The following is an 11,169-nucleotide window of genomic DNA, read 5'->3' as shown; positions in this document are numbered from 1 at the left end:
AGAGAGAGAGAGAGAGAGAGAGAAAGAGAGAGAGAGAGAGACAGAGAGAGACAGAGAGAGAGAGAGAGAGAGAGAGAGAGAGAGAGCCCTAAGATTGTTTTTATTATTTGTACTGATTCACCTCAAGAAAATTCCTCCTGGATCTGTTTCCTTGCTAGAATGGAAGACCATATTGATACAGCCGGGGGCTTGGAGTCCCAGCAATTGGAAGGATGAGCCAGGAGGGTCGCTGTGAGCGTGAGGTCAGCCCCGGTGACACGGTGAGCGCGAGGCCAGACTATATCACAAAGTAAGACTCTGTCTTTTAAAAACACATTGTTATTTTACTGAGAAAAAAGTCACGTTCTAAACTTTGTTCATGTAGGGCTGGCCTAATAGCTCAGCAGATTAAAGTGCCTGCGCACAGGTGCAGGGGCCCGCTCCATCCCGGGCCTGCCCTGCCGAGCCGGCCGCCCGGGGCGTGCTGAGCCGGCAACTGAGACTGGGCGTGGTGGCGCGCGCCTGTAATCCCAGCTCTTGGGAGACTGTAAACAAGCGGATTGCTATGAGTCCGACCTAGTAGTGAGACCCTGAACACCCTGTAGACCCTTCCCTAAAATACAATAAATAAATAAATAAACTTTGTTCCTGGATATGATTTTGGAGGTATTTCTTGGAGTCCTTCAGATCAATGACAAGCAATGGGAATGTCTAGGGTGTACCTCCGGGTACATTCGCCCAGCACAGCTGAGGCCTGGCTTTAATCCTCATCTACAAGGAAAAATGCTCGCCGTCTACGCTGGTGCGCCGGCCACGGAAGCGGCTTCCTCCTTCCTTTCTCCCTCAGTACTTCGGTCTGAACCAAGGCCGCTCGCACTGCGCTGCATCTGCGGTCCTTAGCTTGTACGTTGAGACAGGGCGCGCTAATTTGCTAGCTCGCCCAGGCTGGCTTGGGCTTGTGACCTTCTGCCGCAGCCTCCCCCTGGTGGTGGCTCAGGTGGGTACCACGACGCCAGGCACAACGCTATTGCGCCGCCGCTTGGTCATTTGAGGCAGGGTCTCACTGTGTGGCCCAGGCTGGCCTCGAGCTCAGAGCGCTCTTCCTGCCTCAGCCTCCCAAGTGCTACAAGCTATTAAGTAATGCACTTTATTCAGGCTACTTGCAACTTCTCCATAGACGCCACTGTAACTCGATAAACAAATTGGCAGGCTGACTGCTAGCGAAAATGTGTCTTCTAGCCTAGAACCTCCTAGCAAGCTGCAGGAACGCAGCCAGGGTCGCAGGACGCTGCTAGGAAGCGGGGCGAGCGCGCGCGGTGCTCGGAGCGTGCACGGCTGAGCGGGCGGCCCTTCGCACTCCAGCCCTGCGCTCGGTCACCAGACCGGCTCGCCTGCTCCGCCCCTCACTGCGGCCGCCCAGGCCGGAAAGGACGCCTTCCGGTCTTTGGATTCCAGCCCCCAGCTCGACCTGACAAATTCACAGACGTTCACTGAAGACAGAACGCGAGCAGGCTTCGCTGGCCAAAAAGAATAAGCCCTACGCTAGGAGCTGACTGTCTTGCTTTTGCACAAAACGTGCACCGGCACTGTAATCCTTAGTAGGAATTACGCCCGTAACAGATGATCCAAATCTAACTACTACGCAAAGTATCTCATACCAAGTAATTAATTACATCAGGTTTCCTGCCTAAGGACCTTGGTTACAGATTTCCAGTAACAAGGAATGTCAGCATTAGATGTGTTCGCAGCTAGATGGCCACCCTTGAATCAGTAAGAAGACACGTGTTCAGGGCGGTAAAATAATCTGCCTCGGATCAGCATTCCTTTAGCTGTACTGAGGAGTCCCAGAGCAGTACCCGGCACCCAAAGTTAGAGGAGGAGAGGTTTCCTTGGTTCCCAGGTCCTAGCTGGCTGCTCCAGGAGGGGGATCGCGGAGGGACGCAGTCCCTGGCCCCGCAGCGCAGGCAAAAGGAAGCAAGCGGCAGTGCGGGCGCTCTTCCTGCGCTGGCGTCCCGTGGGCTCCCACCCTTGGCGGGGACAGCACTCTCGCTCAGGGTGGGGCTACTTAGTCCTTCCAGAGCTGCGCTAAGCCAACCAGTGGACTGCTTCTGCCGTCCCCAGCCTTGCTCCCAGCATGGCACACTCCGGATTGGCTGCCTCTGCAAAGCCCGCCTCTGCCCGCAGGCTGCGTGGACACGTGGCCTTAACAGTAGATAACATAGTTTGCCGTGGCCACCACCCCGAGCCGACAAGCCAGCAGAGGAGACTCGTGGGGGAGTTGTAGACAGGCGGGGGTGCACCATGACCAGCAGGGGTGCGTGCGTGCGTGCATGCACACGCATGTGCGCCAGTCAGCCAAGCCTCGGGTCCTGCCGAGAAGGCGAAGTGTCTGCCGTGGGCAGAAGCAGGAAGCGCGCTGGGCAGGCGCTCGCTCAGTGGCTCTGGCGAGCACTTCCTGTGCTAAACCTAAAGGACCAGGTGCGGCCCCTCCTCCAAGCAAGCTTAGTGGATTGTGGAGAAAACCGTAATGCTAGGGGCTGGGGTACGGCTCAGGGTACAGCCCTGCCTGGCAAGTGCAAGGTCCTCAGTTCGAGTTCCAACACCGAAAAAGGAAAAGCCAGTAATGCTGATTATAGAGAGCGGGGCGCCTGAGCGATGGTACACACGGTCAGCTTCTCATTCACACCAGGTAGCAAATTTCATCGTGCAGGTGAAATGTGAACACACTGCAGAAGCCTGCCCCAGTGCAGACGTGCGATCATGTGACGGACTCGAGTGAACAGCAAGAGAGTGGTAGACTTGGCCCAGAAAGGAATGGCATGTTAGTAATATTAAGCTGATATTAAAATATTAACACAAGATTTGTCTGGCTTTAGTTTTCTTTTTCCCAGCCAAACTGTACCCAGCTTTATCAAAGATACTTTTCATAAACAGTCAGTGTATTTCTTTTCTTTTTTGAGGGGGTCAGAACTGGGGATTGAACTCAGGCCCTTGCACTTGCCAGGGAAGCGCTTATTTCACTGAGCCGTCTCCCGGCCCCCAGTCAGGGTATTTCAGGCAGAACATGGGCACAGTCCTTAGCAGTATACAACAACTTTCAAACATCCTTCTTGGATGGACAACCCAAAATCTGAAAGCCACTATGAAATCCAAGGAAGCCTTCACTTGAGGCTCTGAAGCAGGGAAAGTTGAGAGTGAGGGCTGGCATTTCACATGTTTTTGCTTTGTAGCCCAGGTTGGCTTGCAATAGTCCTCCTGCCTCAGCCTCTCGAGTGCTGGGATTACAGGCGTGTGCCACCACACTCAGCTCTATTCTTTTTTGTCTAATTTTTTAAAAATTATTCATGTGTTTATTTATTTTGGCGCAGGGTCTTGCTATGCAGCTTGGCCTCACAGTGATCCTCCTGTCTCAGCCTCCCTAGCACTGGGATTACAGGCGTGCACCGCCATGCCAGGTTTCGGTGGCCAACACAGCATGTGGTAGTGGGGATTGAACCTGGGTCCTTGCACTTGCCAGGCAGGCACTTAGACAGCCAAGCTACCTCCCCAGCCCCTGTCTGTTTATATTTATCATAATATAACATTGTGAGAAAAAAATGGCAAACATTGACAAATAGATGTGTATATTGGTCAGTATGTGATAAAACTAATGTAAAATGTAACCAGTTGAATCTAAATTCAGAAAATACAAGATAAACATATAAGAGCAATATGCTACCTATCTACTACCAATGGACAGGTAGAGTTCTAAATTTAAAACATAGTATCATTTACGTTAGTGCTGCCAAACATGAAATATTTAGGTATAAGTGTTAGACATGTGCAAGATATACTTAGGAAAACTATAAAAACTGGTGAAAGAAATTAAAGGACTAAAGCAAATGCAGGGCCAGCTCGCATTCCTGCATCGGAAGGCGCCGAGACGGCAGTTCTCCCTGATTTCATCGACAGATGCTATGCAGCCTCTGGCAAAATCCTGGCAAGTTACTTTGTAGATGTTGACCAAGTGATCCCAAGTTTAGGAGAGAGGAGAAAGCGCCGGCATAGCCAAGATGACATTACGGGAGAACAAAGCAGGGGGCTGGGCACTGCTCCCCCTGAGACTTACTACAAGTCTCGGTCAGCAAGAGCGTGGCACTGGCGAGTCCACGGACAGACCGGTCAGCGCAGTGGAGCCGAGAGCCCAGAGCGCACCACATACACGTAACCAGCTCAGCTTCCGCCGAGAGCGGGCGACGCAGTGGCGAGAGGTGGGACTTCAGCAAGATGGTGCCCGAACGAGCAGTCTCTACCTCCACTGCAAAAACAGGAGTGATCTAGGCTCAGACATTCCACCCTCCATGAAAACACCTTGCTTGAAGAGATGCCGTCATGTAAAATGCGAGTCTACAGACTAGGTAGGAATAATAGAAAACCCAGGCTAGCCCGGGTGTGGCGGTGGCCTTTAGACACAACACCAACGGTGCAGGCTGTGGAAGAAGTTGTGAAAGTGACCTCAGATGCAAGGCCCCTGCTGTGGGAAGGACACCATCATGAGAAAGGGAACAGCCACAGAGCAGGAGAAAAGAACTACCGAGGACATGGCCGGCCAGGACTACTCAAAATGCACAGACAACCCTTAAAGCTCAGCCATGAAAGTGAGCGGGAAAGCGGCGCAGGCAGGACTGGGCAGGCCAGGCCGGCGCCCTGACACCGAGCAGGACCTCTCCGTGTGAGCAGGACACAGGTGGCCCCCATGGGCTTAGAGTGTCGCTGCGCTTACGGGAGGCTTCTGAGAGGCCGGATCAGGCAACGGCGGGCTCGTGGTGCACCGGCGCGGTCTCTGTGACCTGCTGACATGTCCTGGAGGGACCGCTCATGGCCCGCGGTCGTGTCCTCCCCGACCTGGGCAAAATGAGACCTACGGTTCTCTGAGACGCTGGGTGGGCTCTTTGGAAGCGGCGATGTCCCAGCCTGGGCTCCGTGGAGGAGAACGAGCAGCCTGCCTCAAAAGCCGGCAAGACGCTGTGACAGACGCCTTACCTTAAGAGGCGGACAAAGAGAAGACGTGCACATGAGGAGGTGCTTCCTGTGTCTTATATTTGAAGTTAGGAAATTTCAAATTAAAATAATGAGACACCACAGTAGATCTACAAGAACAGGCAAAACCAGGGCACTGACAACACGGAATTCTGGCTGAATGAGCAGCTGCAGGGACTCCGTTCCTTGCTGGCAGAAATGCAGACGGAACGTCCTCGCAGAAAGCAGCTCAGCGTTCTCTTACAAAACAAATCGCGCTCCCACTACACAACTCAGCTAGGGTGCCTGTTGGCATGCCCTAAATAAAATGAAAATTTATATTCACATCAAAACCCGCACATGGATGGTAATAGCAGCTTTATTCACCATTTCCAAACGTTGGAAGCAACCAAGATGCCCTCCAGGGAGCAAACAGATAAAAAAACTAAGTTATGCGTAGTTGATAAAATATTGCTCAGCTACGGAGATAGCTCAGAGGCATAAGCGCCTGCCTGGCAAGGGCAAGGTCCTGAGTTCGATACCTGACCACCACCCCCAAAAAAGAAAAATATATATTATTCAGTGCTAAGAACATACCCTCAAGTCATGAAAAGATGCGTAAGAAACTGCAGTGCATATTATTGAGTAAAAGAAGACAATCTGAAAGTGTTTTGCGCCGTGTGAGTCCAGCCATCCCACATTCTGAAAAGACAAAGCTGTGGAGCAACAGAAAGATCGGTGCTGCCAGGTGTTCCGGGCAAGGCGGGGTGCGCAGGCGGAGTCCACTGACGGCTGGCGCCGCGAGGACACTCCGGGACCCTCAGGGTGGGCCCATGTCGCCATGCATTTCCCCAGCCCCACAGCACGTACAGCTGCAGAAGTGAGCCCGGTGCCCACCACGGACTCTGGGTCCCGGCACGGTATCCCCATAGGCTCACCAACTGTGTCAAAATGCCGTTCTGGTGGAGGGCACTGAGAACAGGGGAGGCTTCCCTGGGGAAGGGTGGGAGTGAATGTGAATGCCGTGCACACTCTGCTCACTTCTGTTGTAAACTACAGCTGCTCTAAAACCCCCCACCCAATCAATGAATTGACACTACCACTGCGTCCTTTCCAGCCAGCTGACAGTGAAAGCGAGCCATAGGGCAAGGCCTGGTGACCTGGCCTCCTCGCCAGCCCTAACATGTGCAGCATGCCGCCCCTCACACCCTTGCGTTTGCCCTGCTTGCTTGGTTGCTTGCCTTTTTTTTTTTTTTTTTTTTTTCCGTACAAGGGATCGAACTCAGGACCTTGTGCTTGCCAGGCGAGCACTTACTCCACTGAGCTATCGCCCCTGCGCTTGCCCTGCTTTCTGCGACGAACACTTTCCCAGAGAGTCTTTCTGTCCTACCCTGTGGCACTAGGGACAAAAGCCAGGGCCTTGGCATTTAGCAGCATGCCTGTCCCTTTGGTTTTTGTTCTGTTTTGTTTTGGGTGGACAGAGTCTCACTAAGTTATTCATTGTCCATTGAATTATGATCCTCCTGCCTCCGCCTCCCCGAGTGCTGGGATCACAGGTGTGCACCACCACGCCCAGCTTCGCCTGTGTTTTGGTCTTTATTCAAACGTCACCCTCTCAATTATCCTCCTTGGAAAGGCCGCCTTCCCCAGCGCTCGGTTGCTTTGCTTCTCGAGGAAAGCCTAGCTGGGCTGCGTCCTGTCTCCGCTCAGGGAGCTATCTTCTCCTTCCTCAGGGTGCTGTGCCGCTCCCCTTGCCTGGAGTGACACCGCTCCATGCGCAGGAGCCACCAAAACTCTGCCCCAGAAGCCCGCTGCTGCACAGGCAGACCGAACCAGGCATCTCCCCGCTGCCTTCCGGAGCTGCGCGTGACTCCGGGTGCGGCGCTCGCCACAGCTCCGTTGTCTACTCAGGGCCTTCAAAGGCTTCTTGCTCAACTTACATTCCCGGGATCTCTGCACCTCACGCTTAGTACCAGGTCCTCAAAAACCCTGGTGAAATGAGCTAAGAAAGAAGGAGAGAACGACCTAGATCGAGCAATGCGCAGCTCAGTGGTTGGCACACAGCCTTGCGCAGCGCACTTAATCTCGACGGCACACGGCGCTCGGGGCGCAGGCGCTTTAATCTGGACTGCAGCTTCCCGGAGGTCTGAGCTAATGACTGACAGCATCCAAAGTCCAAGTCAGTAGTTCAGTAACCAGCACGAGAGGCTGCGTGCGCGCTCGCGTTTCCTCAGCGTGACTCAAAGGCCTCCCTGGCCTACCTGCTGTCGGGGTTCCGGAAGTCATACTTCTCCAACCTCGCCAGCATCAGCACCGGAACTAAAGCTCGAGCAGGTTTGGTAAACAACGCGTTGAAGCCAAAAACTACTGCAGAAATGGGCCGCCTGGAACAGACAAAAGCAGTGAGTCTTCATCACACACCAGGACGTGTGCGTGCGTGCGTGTGCGAGTACACACCTGTGTGTCCGTGGAATTAGGGCCTCGGGTGAAGTCCTCCTAGACACTAAGTAAATAATAGTAAAAACCAGGAGCCAGGGATGCAGCTCAGTGGCTCAGTGCTGGCCTGGTACACGCAAGGTCCTGAGTTTGATTCCCAGTACCAACCCCCCAAAAATAATAGAAATAACAGTAATTATAAAATATGAGCCCCTTAGTTTTATGGGATTATAGCACTAGAAGAACTTATATCTTAATGGAGAAATTAAACCCCAAAGACAAGACATAGCTGCCCTCTTAAATTCTGAGCAGTGAGAGCCCCGTGTGTTCTTACGCACTAAGCGTGCTGTGTGTGTGCTTCACTTAAGCCCCTCAGTGATGCCATGAGGAACATATTATTCCCGCTACTTTAGAGCTAGGAGACCAAACAACCCCATCCACAGCATGGGATTAGGGCATGGTGAAGCTGGAGTGCACACCCGAAGGGCTGCTTTAAGGTATTCTGGCTGAGAACCCTGCCTTTTGCAGGGTCATGCGGTAGAAGGTAAGTGCATTGGCTGAGCAAAACAAAATCTCGTCATATGGCAACTAGTGACCCAATCCTTGCAAAATAAGGAAGAGAAAGACAAAAAAGAGCAAAAAGGAAACAAAAGTGAAGAAAAGAACAGATGGTTAAGACAGAGAGCTGAAGGAAGTTCGCCTCAGTGATAGGAGCTTGCATTCGATTCCCAGGTGCTTAATCTGCTGGGTGCATTCCACTAGGAAAGCTAATCACAGACGTGTCTTGGTTTCCTGAAAATAGGGACAATCACGATTGCATGGCAGTATAATCCCTGTCCGTCTTCCCCATAAGGTTACACGTGCCGCAAAGACAGGACCCTGTCAGCAGAAAGCCCTCCTTTGGCACTCCGACAAAGGACGGCAGGAGGCCCATAGGTCACTCTATACTAACTGTGCTCATTCGTCCCCCTTCATTGGCTTTTCTTTCAGGCGGGGGAGCTGAGGAAAGTGCTGCGGCATCTTTCCTGCATAAATAACGGCTCATCCTCTGATGCAGCCGCTACTCCTGTGGCAGAGAGCACAAGGGACTCTGGGAACAGAATACTTTTAGATTTTACTGACTTTTCTTAAAACATGTATGGCTCTCCCTCACACTTGATGGTAACTTTGGGTACAACTTATCTTTATCCATTCTTTTTTGCTTAGTTTTTGTAAAAGTAACTTTCATACCTCAAATTTATATAAACTAAGAGTAATTAAAACCCAGGTATAGAATTACACCTGGGTTCGATCCCCGGCACCACATGCCATGCTGGCCCTGGACCTGGGCGTGCTGAGCTGGCCACCAAGACCAGGCATGGTGGTGCACACCTGTAATCCCAGCACTGGGGCAGCTGAAAACAGGAGGATTACCATAAGTCCAGCTGCATAGCAAGACCCTGTACCAGATACATTAAAAAGTAAAAATTGTAATTGTAAGCCGGCTGCAGTGCACAATCTGGTGATCCGAGCTACTCGGGAGGCCAAGGCAGAAAGGTAGCAAGTTCAGGGGCAGGGCACTTGCTCAGCATGTGTGAGATCCTGGGTTGGATGCACAGTACCAGATAAATAAACAAGTATTTGTAATTATGATCATGAGCACATCTGATAGTAGCAGGCTTGAAATAAAAGCAGCAGACCATGCCAAGGACGTAGCTGCCCTGTGGCAGCGGGAAGCATAGGTGTTCTGGGGTAGCCATTTAGCCCCAGCGCACCACGGGACACACACACAGGAGGTGTGATTGAGAAGGGACAAAACATCCAGGAGCTGGAGAGCCCCTTACCAGGCCTGCTGTCTCGTATCCCTGGCATTACTGCCTGATGCACAGCAGACGATCAATAAGCATTTGTTGCATCCAAAATTAATATTTACACTCAAGGCTGCTGTGAGACCCAGATGATCAAATAGGCATAGAGTGCTTGTGTGTACTGGTATTTGGTGAACATGGGTATTCTTCCCTTTCCAACTGCTTGAGACATTTTATTTGTAATCTATTTTGTTCTAAAAGAACTTGAGGGCTGGACGTGCAGTTCAGTTGTAGTGTGCAAGCTTAGCAGAGATTAGATCCTAGGTTTGATTCCCAGCACCAAAAGAGAGAAAGATAGACAGACACCCAAAGAGATGAGACACACACACAGAGACACGGAGATTTGCTGAAGTCGCTGCTTCTTAACTTATTTATGTGCAAAACAAAAGCATTGTGAACCAACCACTTTTCCAGGCATGAAGGACAGAAAGGTGAAGGAGATAGGGTCTGTGCTGTGAGTTTCTTTCATTGCTGCACATATATAAGAGCTAGTCTCTGAAAGAGGGATGGAGTTATTGGAAGAAAAGACCAGGCAGCAGGCAAAGAAGGCTCCACGTAAACTGCACTAAGACAAAAAAGAAGCTATGCGGACAGGGAACACCGCCAGGCATTTGGAGAGGAAACAATTTTTTGGATAGACATGAAAAACCAAGAACTAATAAAGAATGTTCATCTACCTTAAAACAATGCATTCTTCTCTAATCCATAAAATAGGACACATATAGGACAATAATTGTTATTCCATAGATGTTATAACTGCTCTAAATGCCTCCAGCCATACCAAAGGACAAAATCTCTTGGTATCAGCTTAGACTTTTGTAAGGAAGAATATAATGGACCTTGGGTTTTCATTTTAATTCTTGCAGTGTCACAAAGCAGGTCACTTGGCCTTACTGCCTGGTACAGATCAGATTACGTAGATTGTAATATATTCAGTGTTAATTGGGATTTCCCTTTGGCTTCTGAGCTTTACCCTTCTGTAGCAATGGTTCTATGAACCTGAGGGACAAAAATGATGAAGCTCCTTCCAAACTACAGAAAAGTTGTTGCCTGGGCAGACAAAAGTGAAGCTCCTGGACATTCTGCCGACTCCCAGGAAGGCGCTTTATGAGCTCCGCTCTCACGTATGATTTGTGGTGTTAAGGTCGCTGGGATGTGGAGACTCTGCTAGGTCCTGCCTATGTGGGACACCCGAGAGCCAAGATGTGTATAAAGCGTACTTACTGTCTGTCGAACTTCAGTAAAACTGCATCGATCATATCAGCCAGCGGCAGATCAAATAGGCAAGAAGCAGCCTGTATAAGTGCCCTAAAAAAAAAAAAAAAAAAAAAAGACTTAAAATACTGTACACAGATAAATGCTACTTTGTTTCTTAAAAAACACAACAAATGAAAGTTGACCTTCGGTTTGCAAGAAGAAGAAAGGAAATAATATACTGTAAAAGTAAAGGTATATTAGGTACACACTTCTATACCCAAGCTTATATCTATAAATATATAATTCTCTTTTAAAAAACAAAGTGAGTGAGACAACCCAGGCCACGAGATCCTAAACAGACCCAGAGCGCAGGCCCTGCGAGTGAGTGAGACGACCGGGGCCGCAGGATCCTGAATAGACCCACAGCGCAGGCCCGGCAAGTGAGTGAGACAACCCAGGCCACGGGATCCTGAATAGACCAGGAGCGCAGTCCCGGCGATCCAGGGCCCATGGATCCTCATTCGACCCAGGCTGCAGGCCCAGCAGGGAACCCTTCAGCAGAACTCCCTGCAAAGAGGCTAGAAGCAAGACCCACCCAGCTGATTCAGGAGCAGAACATCTTCCCAGAGAGACACAAAGGGTTCGGTTCTAACGCCTGCAGCAGAAAGAAGTGGAGCACAGCAGCCAGATCCAAACAATGCCCACCTGGAGG

At 50.9% G+C, this 11,169-nt stretch overlaps 1 protein-coding gene across 3 annotated transcripts in view; it reads right to left on the bottom strand.

The window, feature by feature from the left end:
* LOC101578815 (transmembrane protein 180) overlaps positions 1 to 11,169 on the bottom strand; it is a 51,564-nt gene that overhangs the window by 8,707 nt on the left and 31,688 nt on the right. For all 3 annotated transcript variants that reach the window (XM_004623118.3, XM_023713796.1, XM_023713845.1), the window contains 2 exons: positions 10,485 to 10,568; positions 7,239 to 7,361 (listed from right to left, as the gene is read on the bottom strand). In XM_004623118.3, coding sequence (XP_004623175.3) covers positions 7,239 to 7,361; positions 10,485 to 10,568 — 207 coding nt within the window. The remainder of the gene's footprint in view (positions 1 to 7,238; positions 7,362 to 10,484; positions 10,569 to 11,169) is intronic.

Source organism: Octodon degus, unplaced genomic scaffold (assembly GCF_000260255.1).
Source record: "Octodon degus isolate 3935 unplaced genomic scaffold, OctDeg1.0 scaffold00001, whole genome shotgun sequence".
In the NCBI taxonomy this organism is placed as follows: Eukaryota; Metazoa; Chordata; class Mammalia; order Rodentia; family Octodontidae; genus Octodon; species Octodon degus.
This window is presented reverse-complemented; position numbering and strand designations above follow the sequence as displayed.